At 44.1% G+C, this 16273-nt stretch overlaps 1 protein-coding gene and 1 long non-coding RNA gene across 2 annotated transcripts in view; one reads left to right on the forward strand and one right to left on the reverse strand.

The window, feature by feature from the left end:
* The window catches only part of slc35f1 (solute carrier family 35 member F1), a 29004-nt gene that overhangs the window by 5247 nt on the left and 7484 nt on the right, over positions 1-16273 (forward strand). The window contains exons 3-7 of the mRNA XM_084952845.1: positions 10474-10601; positions 11110-11269; positions 11512-11668; positions 12793-12845; positions 14462-14616. Of these exons, the coding sequence (XP_084808971.1) occupies positions 10474-10601; positions 11110-11269; positions 11512-11668; positions 12793-12845; positions 14462-14616 (653 nt within the window). The remainder of the gene's footprint in view (positions 1-10473; positions 10602-11109; positions 11270-11511; positions 11669-12792; positions 12846-14461; positions 14617-16273) is intronic.
* Positions 9103-9649, reverse strand: LOC146372415 (uncharacterized). The gene is made up of 2 exons (XR_014802709.1): positions 9400-9649; positions 9103-9134 (listed from the first exon to the last, which is right to left on the reverse strand). It is a non-coding gene; the product is annotated as an uncharacterized LOC146372415 (long non-coding RNA).

The raw sequence follows: 16273 nt of genomic DNA on the forward strand, positions 1-16273 counted from the left end.
CCAAATCACAACAAAAGTCGCCTCAAGGCGCTTCATAGATACAGAGAAAAACCCAACAATCATATGACCCCCTATGAGCAAGCACTTTGGCGACAGTGGGAAGGAAAAACTCCCTTTTAACAGGAAGAAACCTCCGGCAGAACCAGGCTCAGGGAGGGGCGGCCATCTGCTGCGACCGGTTGGGGTGAGAGAAGGAAGACAGGATAAAAGACATGCTGTGGAAGAGAGACAGAGGTTAATAACAGATATGATTCAATGCAGAGAGGTCTATTAATACATAGTGAGTGAGAAAGGTGACTGGAAAGGAAAAACTCAATGCATCATGGGAATCCCCCGGCAGCCTACGTCTATTGCAGCATAACTAAGGGAGGATTCAGGGTCACCTGGTCCAGCCCTAACTATATGCTTTAGCAAAAAGGAAAGTTTTAAGCCTAATCTTAAAAGTAGAGATAGTTTCTGTCTCCCGAATCCAAACTGGAAGCTGGTTCCACAGAAGAGGGGCCTGAAAACTGAAGGCTCTGCCTCCCATTCTACTTTTAAATACTCTAGGAACAACAAGTAGGCCTGCAGAGCGAGAGCGAAGTGCTCTAATAGGGTGATATGGTACTACAAGGTCATTAAGATAAGATGGGGCCTGATTATTTAAGACCTTGTATGTGAGGAGCAGGATTTTGAATTCAATTCTGGACTTAACAGGAAGCCAATGAAGGGAAGCCAAAACAGGAGAAATATGCTCTCTCCTTCTAGTCCCTGTCAGTACTCTTGCTGCAGCATTTTGGATTAGCTGAAGGCTTTTCAGTGAGTTTTTTGGACATCCTGATAATAATGAATTACAGTAGTCCAGCCTGGAAGTAATAAATGCATGAACTAGTTTTTCAGCGTCACTCTGAGACAGGATATTTCTAATTTTAGAGATGTTGCGCAAATGGAAGAAAGCAGTCTTACATATTTGTTTAATATGTGCGTTGAAGGACATGTCCTGGTCAAAAATGACTCCAAGGTTCCTCACAGCGTTACTGGAGGCCAAGGTAATGCCATCCAGAGTATGAATCTGGTTAGATACCATATTTCTAAGATTTTCAGGGCCGAGTACAATAACCTCAGTTTTATCTGAATTAAGAAGCAGAAAGTTAGCGGCCATCCAGGTCTTTATGTCTTTAAGACATTCCTCTAGTTTAACTAATTGGTGTGTGTTATCTGGCTTCATGGACAGATAGAGCTGGGTGTCATCTGCATAGCAGTGAAAATGTATGCTATGTCTTCTAATGATGCTGCCTAAGGGAAGCATGTATAATGTAAACAGAATTGGTCCTAGCACTGAACCCTGTGGAACTCCATAATTAACCTCAGTGTGTGAAGAGGACTCTCCATTTACATGCACAAATTGGAGTCTATTAGATAGATATGATACAAACCACTGCAGTGCAGTACCTGTAATACCTACAGCATGTTCTAATCGCTCTAATAGGATATTATGGTCAACAGTATCGAACGCTGCACTGAGGTCTAGCAGGACAAGCACAGAGATGAGTCCACTGTCAGAGGCCATAAGAAGATCATTTGTAACCTTCACTAAAGCTGTTTCTGTGCTGTGATGAGCTCTGAAACCTGACTGAAACTCTTCAAATAAGCCATTCCTCTGCAGATGATCTGTTAGCTGTTTGACAACTACTCTTTCAAGGATTTTTGATATGAAAGGAAGGTTGGAGATTGGCCTATAATTAGCTAAGACGGCTGGGTCTAGAGATGGCTTTTTGAGTAAAGGTTTAACCACAGCCAGCTTGAAGGCCTGTGGTACATAGCCGACCATTAGAGATAGGTTGATCATATTTAAGATCGAAGAATTAATCAATGGCAGGACTTCTTTGAGCAGTTTTTAGGAATGGGGTCTAAAAGACACGTTGATGGTTTGGAGGAAGTAATTATTGAAGTTAGCTCAGAAAGATCAATTGGAGAAAAAGAGTCTAACTTAACATCAATGGTACTAAGAGTAGCTGTAGATAATATTACATCTGTGGGATGATTACTGGTAATTTTTTCTCTAATGATAAAAATTTTATTTTTGAAGAAGTTCATGAAGTCATTACTAGTTAACGTTAAAGGGATGGTTGGCTCAACAGAGCTCTGACTGTTTGTCAGCCTGGCTACAGTGCTGAAGAGAAACCTGGGGTTGTTCTTATTTTCTTCAATCAGTGATGAATAGTAAGATGTTCTGGCTTTGTGGAGGGCTTTCTTATAAAGCAGCAAACTATTTCTCCAGGCTAAATGATGATCCTCTAAATTTGTGACACGCCATTTCCTCTCCAGATTACGAGTCATCTGCTTTAGGGTACGTGTTTGAGAATTATACCACGGAGTCAGGTACTTCTGATTAGAGACCTTAGTTTTCACTGGAGCTACAGTATCCAGAGTCGTACGTAGTGAGGAGGTGAAATTATTAACAAGATAATCGACCTCTGTTGGGGTAGCGTTCAGATAGCTGCTCTGCTCTGTGTTGGTACAGGGCATTGAAGATGATAACAGTGGGTGGATTATATTCTTAAACTTAGTTACAGCGCTTTCAGAAAGACATCTACTTTGATAAAATCTACTCTCCACCGCTGTGTAATCAATTATTGTAAATGTAAATGTTATCAGGAAATGATCAGGCAGGAGAGGGTTTTCAGGAAACACTGTTAAATGTTCAGTTTCTATGCCATATGTTAAAACAAGATCTAGAGTGTGATTAAAGTGGTGGGTGGGTTCTTTTACATTTTGAGAGAAGCCAATTGAGTCTAATAACAGACTAAATGCCATGTTGAGGCTGTCATTTTTAGCATCTACATGGATGTTAAAATCACCCACAATAATTATTTTATTTGAGCTCAGAACTAAATTAGATATAAAGTCTGAGAAATCAGACAGAAACTCTGTGTAAGGCCCAGGTGGACGATAGATGATAACAAGTAAGACTGGTTTCTGAGTTTCACAGCTGGGGTGGACAATGTTAAGCATCAGGCTTTCAAATGAATTAAAAGTCTGTCTTGGTCTTTCATTAATTAATAGGCTGGTGTGAAAAATTGCTGCCACACCGCAGCAATTTTTCACACCAGCCTATTATCATCTTCAAGCATAGGGAGTGAGACCAAACGGGCTACTGGTCGAATATACGTTCGATCTTTGACCTTAACGGCAGCAGTCCGGATGCGTCCATCAGCTCCAGGGTAAGTAGTCGTTACCTTACCAACAGGCCATAAAGCTCTTGGGAGCTGAGGATCAACTATGAGCACCACTTGGTCCGGTTTGAGGCACTCCGCCTCCTTCTGCCACTTCTGTCTCTCTTGCAGGTTAGGCAGGTAATGACGGATGAATCGGGACCAGAAATGGTCGACAAGAACTTGACTATGTCTCCATCTGCGACTCCCGATAAGGTTACTGGGATCGTAAACCACTTGAGGGAGTGATGCATCATAGCGTCCCATCAGCAGGATGTTAGGTGTGATGGGGTCTGGATCTGCTATGTCTGATGAGACGTAGCCGAGAGGTTTAGCATTTACGATGCCTTCCACTTCCACAAGGACCGTACGAAGGACAGTTTCAGGGACTGTCTGCTCCTTGAGTACGACCTTAAGAGCAGTTTTCACGGACCTGACCTCTCTCTCCCAGGCGCCACCGAAGTGAGGAGCACTGGGGGGGTTGAAACGGAAAGCAATCTGCTGCTCTGCCAAACGCTCCTTCAACTGAGGCGCCATGGTCTCAAAGGCCTCATGGAGCTCTCGAGCTCCACCGACAAAATTTGTCCCGTTGTCACACAGGAGCTCAAAAGGTTTGCCTCTTCTGGCAATAAAGCGCCTTAACGACATCAGAAAGGAGTCAGTGTCAAGACTCTCGAGAAGGTCTAGATGCACACAACGGGTCGTCATGCACTTGAAGACTATGCCCCAACGCTTCTCTGTTCGATGTCCAATTTTCACAGTAAAGGGTCCAAAACAATCAACTCCAGTCGAGTAAAAGGGTGGTTTATACAGACGCAGACGAGCTGGTGGCAGATCTGCCATCTTTGGGATGGAAGGATTGGCACGCCAAGCCTGACACTGCCTGCAGTCTCTCTGATACCGTCTGACTGCTTCCCTCCCCCGGAGGATCCAGAACCGGCGACGTAGTTCAGCCAACACTCTTTCTGGTCCAGGATGAAGGAGGGTCTCATCAAAATCCTGGATGATGAGCTTAGTCAGAGGATGTTTTGGGTCTAGTATGATCGGGTGGATGGTGTCTAGCTCCAGCTGCTCAACTCTTCGTAACCTTCCTCCAACTCTGATGAGTTCCATATCCTTATCATATTCGGGTGATAAGGAGTTCAAACGGCTGTTGGTTGGCAATGGTCTGCCAGACCTGAGTGCCTTAGCCTCATCTGGGAATGACTCTGACTGGGCCTTCATCAGGAGGAGTTTCTCGGCTTTGATGTAATCATCTGCTTCACTGTGCGAGCTTGAGTTTGGGTCAGCCGCCCCATGTAGGGACCGCGCTGTTGTCTTCATGAGATCCTTCCAGGTAGAGAACATGCTGATTTCAGGAAGTTGAGGGCAGGAGTTAACCCTAACCTGTCCACAGAAATATGATTTCTTCAGCTCACCATCCTCTGGCTCTGGATATGCTGGTGGGCTGGTCGGCCAATGCTCCTCGGATCGACGTAAAAACTCAGGGCCTTGGTGCCACCGGTGTGGTCGTGACAGCTCCTTCAAGGTCTTGCCCTGGGTAATGTCATCAGCAGGGTTATTCGCGCTATCCACATATCTCCAGGTACTCCCATCTGTAAGACTCTGGATCTCTGCCACCCGTGTGCCCACAAAAACTTTATAGCTGCAAGATTCTGACTTGATCCAGTGGAGAACGGTAGTAGAGTCCGACCAGAGAATAACCCTTCGAATGAGCAGCGTGAGCTCAGCTTGAAGGAGACCAGCTAGTTGTGCACCAGTGAGAGCGGCACTTAACTCCAACCGTGGCATGGACAACTGTTTCTTTGGAGCCACTCGGGATCTAGCCATTACAAAGGCAACATAGACTTCCTTCTGAGCAGTTTCTGTCTGCAGGTAAGCGACAGACCCATATGCTCTCTCGGAAGCGTCGTAAAAGATGTGAAGATCTCTGTTCGAAGCAGACAAATCAGCAGATGCTGGTGCATAACATCTGGGGATTTCCATTTGGATAAGATCAGGAATCTCCCTTTCCCAGGCAAGCCATCTGTCACGAAGGCTAGGTGGCTGGATCGGGTCGTCCCAGCCGAGCTGCTCCTTCCAAAGATCCTGTACCAGAATCTTGGCCCGTGTGGTGAACGGTACTATATAACCTAGCGGATCATACTGACACGCAAGTGTTTTGTAGACGTTCCTCAGTGTGGGTTCGGTTCTCTCCCCCAGTCGATGTCTGTATTTGAAGGAGTCACGAAGGCAATCCCATGTCAATCCCAGAGTTGGCTCCCAAAGGTCCGTGCTAGACTGAGAGAGCCATAGGTCACTACTCTCAGATCTGACATTTGATGGAAGATGTTCAATGACAGCAGGGATGTTGCTGGCCCATTGACGTATCTCAAACCCCCCGGTCTGGAGCAGCTGGCGCAGACTGTCGACTAGGGCCTTAGCTTCCTCTTGGGAGTGAGTGCTGCGGAGGCAGTTATCCACGTAGAACGACTGCTCTACACAATCGACGAGGTCATGATTGGACCTACAAGTGTCCCGGACGTGCTGCTGCAGTGCATAGATGGCACAGCATGGACTGCATGTAGTGCCAAATGGTAGCACTTGCCATTCATAGATCTTCGGCTCTTCATTCCTCTTCATGTCCCGCCAGAGGAAGCGCAGCACTGGTTTGTCTGCTGGCAAAAGGCGTATCTGGTGGAACATACCTTTGATGTCACCACTCAGAGCAACTGGATACTGTCGAAACCGAAGAAGAACTCCTAGCAAAGATGGACCTAGGGCAGGTCCAGGGAGGAGAATAGAGTTGAGGGACTTCCCTTCGTACTGGAAAGAGCAGTTAAAGACGATCCTGTCCTTGTCATTGTGTCGCACCATGTGGTGAGGTATAAACCAGGATTCTGCAGTGGTTCTAGCTATCTCATGTGGCACCACAGCTACATAGCCCAACTTCTCTAGCTTCTGAATCTCCTGACAATATACTTCAGCGCGTTGTGGGTCTTTGACAAGTCTCCTCTCTGTACTGCGCAGACTTGGCAAAACTGCTTCCATAGGAGCTTGAAGCGTGGCGGAGTTGGCGCGACGAAGCAGTGGTGTGGCATACCTCTGTGTCCCATCGACCGTGACCCTGGTGGTGGATGTCTGGAGTAGGTTCAGAGCTTGCTGATCTTGCTTCGATCGGGTTACCTGCTTCTCGCTCACATAAGGCAGCGTATCAATCTACCAGAGACGCTCAACATTCCTGAAAAGCTCACTGGTTGGCACAACGGTTGTTGTGAACAGGCACTTCTGCTCAGTTGCAGGAGTTTGGTCGATACTGATGGGACCTTGGAGCGACCAACCAAGCTTGGTGTGGACAGCGATGGGTCCCCCTGTCGGGCCCAGATGAACTGGTTCTGTAGGTGCCAGGAGATGAGGCATGTCAGAGCCGATAAGCAGCAGAGGTTGAACATGGTCTACCAAAGGTAGAGGTAAGTCACGCAGGTGTTTATAGCGGCGTTGGAGAATCCTCACCGGATAGGAATGTTCTGAGAGACCAAGAGCATCGGCGGTGAATGCCTTTAGTATATGATACTTCTCCCCAGGTTTGTAGGGGGAAGACACTTGGAAGGAGACTGAGGCGCCACAAAGCTGCACTACCTCTTGGTGGACAGTGCGCAGGGTGAGTGTCTCAGGCTCTGGGGTGAGGTTTAAGCGTCGAACAGCTTGTGGTAAAATGATGCTTCGTTCTGAGCCATCATCAAGTATTGCATGAGTCTCCAATGTTTGGTCCCTGTTGCATAGCAAGACATTTACAACCTTCAGCATCACCTTGGGGGAACGGTTTGGCCTATCCAAGTACACTGTTGTAGTCGGAGCAGTCATCATGAGCACACTCTTCTGGATCTGCTGGGCCGCATCATGCAGTACAGTCAGGTGTTGCTCTCTGCAGGTATTACAAGGTCGTTTGAGGGTGCAAACCTCCGGCTGGTGAGTTCTTCCACATTTCCAGCACCGCTGTTCATCAGTTAACCACCTCACCATCTGATCGGTGGTCAGTTTCTTAAACTCTACACAAGCGTTCAGGAAATGCTCCTTATTCTCGCAGCGGGGACAGTATGGTTTTGGTCTGGATGAGGACTTTGGTCGGAAAGAACTCCCTTCTGCGCCGGGGTTTTCCCGGGAAGTCAGGAAGAAGGCTGTAGATTTCTCTTTTGGTTTATTGGGAAGACGCTGGTCTTTCTTTGTTGGCTTATAAGCTTCAGGACTATAGAGTGAAGCAGCTCTACCTGCGATGCGCTTCGCTTGGGATTTCATCTGCAGCCAGGAACTCAGATCAGGCAGGGTATAGGTTTGGTCAGTACCTGTCCGAAGAATGCCTTGGTTCAAGCAATGCTCTACAAACCCATCGCGATAACTGGGTGGCATCTTACTCAGTAGCCGGTCGACATGAGACCCACATCTTAGCTCAAAGCCGTTCTGGCCCTCCAGTGTCCTAAGCATCCCTACTAGGGATTGGATAGACAAGGCAAATGCGTCAAAGGCTTCTGCATCGCCGAATTTGATAGCTGGAGCATTCAGAATTGTGCTCAATTCACTTTGGACGAGCTGACGGGGTTGCCCATACTTGTCCTGCAGGGCGTGCATGGCCATGGTGTACGGCGTTGGGTCGTGCATGTATGCCTTAGCTAGCTGGATTGCTCTAGGTAGCCGTAGGTGCCCAAGCAGCACTTGATATTTATATTGCTCATTCAGGTGTGGATGACTGTTCAAAAGGTTGTCAAGAGCCATTTTCAATAAGGCAAAGTCACTTTCACGGCCACTCTCAAAGGAGGGAATCATAGGTTTGGGAATGCCATAACCTGTGGCGAGGAAAGGGTACGCATTAGCTGTCGGTAGTTGATGTAGCTCGGACTTAGTCCGGGTGGGAGTGCAAGATAACTCTGCTTCGGCCGGGTTGGTGCAGGCTGCACGAGCGTACTGCGATGGCTGAACTGAGAATGGAGTAGATGCCTGGTAAGAGATATCAGGTGCAAAGGTAGTAGACCGAGGTCCAGCTGGAACAGTTGGGTGCAGCACTTAGGGCATGCATTGAGAATGCAATCGATGCGAGGCCATGGTTACTGGCGGTGGAGCTACCACGGGCGCTGGAGGCTGGATCACGGTAAGTGCTGAGGGTGGAGTGACTAGCGGTACAGGAGGCTGACCCACGGGACCGACTGACGGTAGAGCTGCATGGGTGCTCGAATTACTATTCTCCGATGGGCATGGTGAGACTCTGGAACCACTGGGTTCTTGCACTTTCTCTTTAAGGAGAGAAGTAACCATCTTGGCTATCTCCAACTCGTTTACCCTCTTCTTTAGCTGTCGTCGCCTCTCCAGCTGTCTGTTCAACGACTCTTGGGTTCTAATGGCTTCTTCCTGTAGCTGCTGGGCCTCTCTGGCTTGAGCTTGAAGTCGTTGACATTCATATTCGACTTGTTGATCCTCTTCTAGGTGCTGTTGGAATTCCTCAAGTTCCATCTGCTTTACTCGCTCTTCGAGCTGGGCTGTTTCCAGGTCTGATAATGCGTGGGAAGGGAATCTGCCTATCGACGAGTGTGATGCCCTTGTGGACCTGGAGCTGGAGCTCCTCTGGGATGAGCGTGTTTTACCACTATGTGAACACTGGGAAGCAGTAGCCGGTTGCTTGGTTTGAGTTTGTCCCTCAAGAGGGAGTGTTGAAACCTCATAATCGGTTAGGTAAGCAGGTGGCCGTCTCTCTCTCTGCGAAACACGTGGGGGTGCTGAGTCAGCCTGGACATCTGTCTGTTCCATACCTTAATCAGTACTCTACTCTGGCTCGAAGGACCATAAAATGGAGAGAATGTTGTCTCCGGGAGTTTAGCTGATTTGATTTAGAGCGGCAGGGTATGGTGGGTGTGTTCCAGTTAAAGAACACGGAGGCAGCTTCCAGGTTTGGGAGATTTATTCAGCTGTGGTCTGTAGTAACGATACATAAAGCAACTATCAGTACAGCACACATAAAACATTCAACATGCCCAGACATTATTCTAGCACAGAGGTAGCACAAGGAACTGTATTCAACACTCACATCTATAACAACTTCAATAATTACACCAGATTTATAATTAGCATTAACTAGCTTAGTAGCTTACATAGCATATTAGCGTATTAGCATAGTCACGAGGGAACAAATACATACAATAGCATTTGACATACACAACATCATGTAAGCAGAACCCACCTTCTGGCATTCACACACAGCAATAAACCAAAACCCACGAAATGCTGATGCGAGGATACAAGGAGCAATGCTGGCTATCAGCAGCTACAAAGACAGACTAGCAGCACATGGCACAGAGTGGTGCATTCAAGGAGCATCAGCATAGATATGGTGAGTTCAATGACGTAGGACATATCAATTTCCACAGTGCAAACACTATATAAACAAACCACAACACTTCAACCAAGCAAATAACGTGTAAACAGTGGGCTTTCTAACAGTGACTGACAACTGCTTCATTCCATAGTCGGTATCCATAGCCAGTGTTGAACTCACTGAGGGGGCTCAGGCCTATGCAGAACAGCAGTGGGGACAGAGCATCTCCTTGGTACATCCCGCACTTGATGGCGACTTGTGCCATGACTTTGAAGTTGGCCTCCAGTGTTGTCTGCCACGTCCCCATTGAGTCCCTGATGAAGACTCTTAGGGTCCTGTTGATCTTTCACATTGATGTGAAAGACTCACTGTCACTTATTGCAAACTTCTGTGTTGCAAGATCCTAACTTTATTTGATAATGACAAAGTTGTGGAAATGACTTTCATATTTGATCTTATGGTATAAACTACTTGCACAATCTTCACGAAATATAAACAGAAAATAATATTTTTGGCTGACTGACTAAATAGGACATTTGTGACTGTGTGTGTGTGTACACAATGTTTACATATATTTGTGGGGACCAAAATTTTGAATATTACTAAACTTGTGGGGACCAGTAGCCCTTATGGGGACAAAATGCCTGTCCCCAAGAGTTTGAAGTCTTTCTGACACTCAAAATGTGGTTTTAGTATCAGGGTTACAATACGTTTATGGTTAGGTTTAGGCTAAGCAGTTAGGGTTATTCCTTCATTTGTGATGGTTAGGGTAAGATGCTAGGGAAAGCATTAGATGTCCCCACTAAGATATGAAAACACAATTTTGTGTGTGAGTGTGTGTGTGCACATGTGCTGTAATGGAGTGAATTATCTTGTCCCTATGTTTGGAATACTGTTGTGAGATTCTTTCCTTTTTTCCCTTTCTATGTTTCTCACCAGGGGAAGGGAACCTGCTGGCCATTCTAATGCAGCGCTGGTGGAAATACATGATTCTGGGTGTCATAGACATTGAGGCCAACTATTTGGTCCTTAGGGCTTACCAGTACACTACACTGTCCAGTGTACAGGTTGGTATGTGTGAGTGCTTCTGTGCATGTTTGCAGACATTACATCAAAGCCAGCTGTCCTCATAGTACCCATAGAGTTTTTGTGAAGTCTGACAAAATAATGTTGATGTTTATGGTACAAAGCTTGTTTGAGTTTTTTTTTTTTTTTTAAATAAAAAAGCCCTTGAGTTCCATTATGGAAAATCAGTGAAGAATCAGGATACCTTGACTTCTGCTTCGCCAATAAAGGGCTATTTTGTTCTATTCTCTTTGATTATTAATCTTTGGGTCTCTTAAACATTAAATTGGTATCCTCTGACAATGATGCGGATCTAATCTGCATTGACAGACCACTAGGAACTCTACTGAAATCACCTATTGCATTGTTTAGAATACACAGTAATGGAGTCACTAGTCAACAGTAACAAAAAGATAAGTCTGATTAGAATGAAACAACACTTCCGGTGTGAACGAAAAAGAAATCATCAACCTGTTTATTTTTTTCTCTGTGCACGATTCTTTCTCTCAGCTCTTAGACTGTTTTGTCATCCCAGTGGTATTGCTGCTGTCCTGGTTCTTTCTCCTAGTGAGATACAAGACTGTCCATTTTGTCGGGACAGGTCTATGTTTGCTTGGCATTGGCTGCATGGTAGGAGCTGACATTCTTCTTGGTGGACAGCAAGGCTTTGGCAAGTACCAAGTACACACTGTCAAGTACACATAAATACTTAAAAGATGACACTCAACAAATTTACATTTGATTGCAAGCAGCTCATCAAGGCACAGATCCACTGGTAATTTGATATGATAAACAATGCATTATTGTGGCCCACTAAGGGTGCATGCATGTGTGGGTGCTGTGAGTTTGTTGGGGCCTCTTGGTCATTTGTGAGTGTTGATTCCTCCTCTCTTTCTTCCTGAATCTTTCCAGGAGAGCAGAAGCTGTTTGGGAATCTGCTAGTTCTGGGTGGAGCTATGCTGTACGGAATATCCAATGTATGCGAAGAGTTTATTGTAAAGAACTTGAGTCGTGTTGAATTCCTGGGCATGTTGGGACTATTTGGATCCTTCTTCAGCGGCATTCAGCTGTGAGTTTGTGTGGAGGGGAAACATCATAAATGCAAGTGGTCAAAATTTAATAAGTAACAAGCTACGTATATTTAGCACAGTTTTGATGTAGTTTTCTTTCATTTCTAAATTGAATTTTAAATTTAATCAAATTTTAGACATATTGTACTTTTAACTGAATTATGTGTATTTTACAGCATTTGTTATTAGCCTTTAAGAGAATACATTTTACCTTTAAAAAATTAAGTATTAATGCATAATGATAATACAGGTACATTACAGGTACAAATGGTGAGAGGATGTAAGAACAACACTTTCTGAATGTAACTTTGGCCTTTCCACTCATTCCTATCAGGTATTTTAGACAAATTTTCACCAGGAAATTAAATCTAAAACTTTGAAGCACATGGACTAGTTCTTATATAGAACTTTTACTCCACCTGAGCACTCAAACCAGTTTATACAACTTAACTTATTCACCCATTCACACAAGCACTTTTTTATGTGTTTTCTAAGTAAGTGCTTTCTATCTAACATTCATACTCCAGTATATGCATTGGAGAGAGCAACTTGGGGTTAGCATCTTCCCAAGTATATATGGCATGCACAATAGAGCAGCCAGGAATCAAACCACCAAACCTTCCAGTTGGTATGCAGATGACCTGCTCTCCCTCCTGAGCTACAACCACCCCATTTATCTGCAATTTGAACCTTTACACAAAAAGCGAAACACCACTGAAAGTGTCTTGATGCATGCTCAATCATCCAGGTAAGGAAATCCCAAAAGGTTGATTCTGTTCATTTGAACATAGTGTTTTCAGTGGGAGAAACGTTTTGTCACTCATCCAAGTCACTTCTTCAGTCTCTGCTGACTGCAGGTTTCTCCAACTGTATAATGAGTACATTTGTATAATGACTGAAACTAGTACCACTGGCAAACAATGGGCCATGAGGTCAGTTTCTTGATCATTAATATGCAAATTGTTATGTTACATCCAGATGAACAGAATCAACTTTTTTGGGACCACTGAAAGTGGTTTTAGAATAAACATTCTTTGTCCACTGTGCACCAAGACCCTAAAGGAACTCTGGTTCTGTAAAAATAAGCCAGTGCTATTAAATCTCTGTGTATGCTTTGTTGCAGGGCTATCATGGAACACAAAGAGCTTCTAAGAGTATCCTGGAACTGGCAGATAGGTGACTCTGAACACACACACACACACACACACACACACACACACACACAGAGTTGTGTGTGTGTTAGTTGACCCTCAGATACAGGAGGAACAATGCGGTTTTCGTCCTGGTCATGGAACACTGGACCAGCTCTTTATCCTCTCGAGGATACTCGAGGGTGCATGGGAGTTTGCCCAACCAGTCTACATGTGTTTTGTGGACTTGGAGAAGGCATTCGACCATGTACCTCGGGATGTCCTGCGGGGAGTGCTCCGGGAGTATGGGGTGTCTGGCCCATTGCTACGGGCCATTCAGTCCTTATACGATCGCTTTCGAAGAGCTTGGTCCGCATAGCCGGCAATAAGTCGGACTTGTTCCTGGTGGGTGATGGGCTCCGCCAGGGCTGCCCTTTGTCACCGATTCTGTTCACAATTTTTATGGACAGAATTTCTAGGCGTAGCCAAGTGGCGGAAGGCTTTCACTTTGGTGGTCTCAGGATCTCATCTCTGCTTTTTGCAGATGATGTGGCTTTTTGCAGAGATGCTGACCTACAGCATCTCTGTATTGACCTAGAGGTCAATGAAAATGCAGTTGATGCATTTACTCACACTTTACTCAAGCACATGGGTCCTCGTATTGACGTATGTAATGAAGCTCATCACTTAGGAAAACATGGGAAACCATCACTCAAGGATAAAAAGTCAAAGCATTTGTTTCTCAAACTTTATCAGACTTTATCAAGCTTTCTCACAAATAAGACTTCAAAGATTTGCATGCTCTTCAGTTCCCTTCTGTAAGTGACAGAGTCAGAGATGGAACTAGTGTGCTTTATCAAGGGATGGACTTCTGAGAAGAAATTGTCAAGCTACATGCTTGCATTATAAGGTAGCCCTCTCTAGTGGCTGCTGCCAGTCACACAAGATGGCATTTTGATGGTAGGTACATCAGCCATAAAAGAGGAGGCAAAACACCCTGAAACCTCTCATTCTCAGATCTGCTCACATGGATCTTGGTCAAAGTGGCAGGAATCACATTCAAGTTAGTTCAGTTCAACTGTATATGTGTATAGAGACTATTTACAACAGTCCCTTAAGGCACTTCATTGTAAGATAAAGACCACATAGTATTGGAATCAGACAACCCCCTATGAGCAAGCACTTGGAGACTCTGGGAAGAAAAAACTCCCTTGTAATAGAAAGAAACTTCTGGTAGAATCAGGCTAGAATATAAATATAGATCACCTGTTGTTGTGATTTGGTTCAATATAAATACAACTGAACTAAAATGAAAAGTATTGGAGAAGTACCCTGTTCACTTACAAAAAGACACAAAATGTGTTAGGAATTCCCATAAAAGTTTTTTGCCTTGGTTTGTCTGGAGAAAAGGGCTTGTGACTACGCCTCAGTATGTAAAAAATGTTGGTACACAAATGTGTTTTTCTGCATCTCTACAGTGTAGGTTGGGAATGAAGAGTTAGCAATAACTCATAGCATGATCCATAAGATCACAATAACCACTTTTATGGTAAATGGTACATAGACTGGTTCTTACATAGAGTTTCTCTACTGTATTTGAGCACTTTATAATGAAATAAAAATAAATCCTATTAAAAACGATACCTCTTTGTGTGTTCACAGGTCTTCTTTATGTTGGTTTCAGTGCCTTCATGTTTGGCCTTTACAGCTTCATGCCTGTTGTGATGAAGAGGACTAGTGCCACCTCAGTCAATCTGTCTCTGCTCACGGCTGACCTTTACAGTCTCTTCTGTGGCCTCTTTCTCTTTCACTACAAGGTAATCAACTGCCAGGAATCATTTATGTGATGATGTGCAGTTCAAAAGATATATATACAGTAAAGCACTATTTAGTTTGACTAGACTAATTGATTTAGTTGATTAAAACTAAAATAACTGAACTGCATTGTGGTATAAATGATGTACACTGTTGTGACTTATGAAAATGCTAATGATACTTGTTGCACTTAGAAATATTTTTTTGCTCATAAAAAGTGATATAAAGTTAAGAATGGATGAGGTGAATACAAAAAAGGCAAGAGCTATGCTGGCAGGCAGGTGGCACAGGTCTGATGGTGGAGGGTAAGTGGGTTTGGTGACATGGGCAGCAGGACATTCACACAGGTTCCAGAAGTAATACAAGGAAAACGGAGTTTATCTTTACTGTATTTGGTGTTGCTATAATGAGAAATGTATCTTCAAAGCTGAGAACTTGAGATGTGTTGTAAAAATGTGTCAAAGCATATTTTAAAATGCCACCTAAGAGTTTAAACTGACCAGATTTTCTGGAAACTGTTTTCTTACAACCTTAGAAAAAAAACAAACAAACAAAATTTTTATAGTAAATTTTTATCGGAAGTCTCGTAACTGATGGTCTTTATGCAACATTTATTTAAGTTGTAGCTTAGTTGTAGCATATAAGAAACTATCAATAGCTTAGTTGCCATTAACCATGTCCATTAGAAGGGAAAACAGGTAATCCCAAAACTGGGAGCTGAAATGCTTAAATAATGCCTTGAAACCATTAAAACATTAGAGTTTATTTGTCAGATGATTGTTTTATCACAGAACAGGGGGTAAAATAAGAATTGAACGCTTCATCTATGTTCTTAGTAAATATATTTTTAATGGTGCTATTGACATGAAATATCACTAGATGTCGGTAACAACCCATACAATCCACACATGAAAAGAAGTCAAGACATTGCATATACCTGGTCTCAAAAACGGCATCCCAACACCGAAGTTAGGAGGTGGGAACCTCATGATGTGGGGCTGTTTTTCAGCATAGAGCACTGGTATGCTTCATATAATTGAAGAAAACATGTACTGAGACGATCATGATAAAAAGCTGCTGCCATCTACCAGGATGATGATGATAAAATGAAGGTGGATGTATAAGCAAGAGAATGATCGCAAATACACAAAGTGTGGAGCATGAAATTGTCTAAAATGTCTTGGTATGCTGAACTATTAAGAGTTCCTGGGAACTAAGGGGCTAAGCTCACTTCCTGAAAAACAACCCCACACCATATTTCAATGCAATTCAATATTATTTATATAGCACCAAATCACAACAGCAGTTGCCTCGAGGTGCTTAATATTTTAAAGTAAAGACCCTACAATAATGTAGAGAAAATCCCAACAATCAGATGACCTCCTATGAGCAAGCACTTTGGTGGCAGTGGAAAGAAAAGCTTTTAACCTCCAGAAAGAAACTTCCACCAGAAGCAAGCTCAGGAAGGTCATCTGCTGCAACTTATAGAGGTGAGAAAGACAGGACAAAAAAATGCTGTGGAAGGGAGCCAGAGATGAATAATAATGCTTAATTAAATGCAGAGTGGTGTATAAACACATAGTGAGTGACAAGGGTTGAGAGAAGGAGAAATACTGGGCCTATGGCGCAATCACTAAGGGAGGATTCAGGGATACCTGG

This window comes from Perissodus microlepis, chromosome 15 (assembly GCF_051167445.1).
Source record: "Perissodus microlepis isolate ML-2025 ecotype Zambia chromosome 15, ASM5116744v1, whole genome shotgun sequence".
In the NCBI taxonomy this organism is placed as follows: Eukaryota; Metazoa; Chordata; class Actinopteri; order Cichliformes; family Cichlidae; genus Perissodus; species Perissodus microlepis.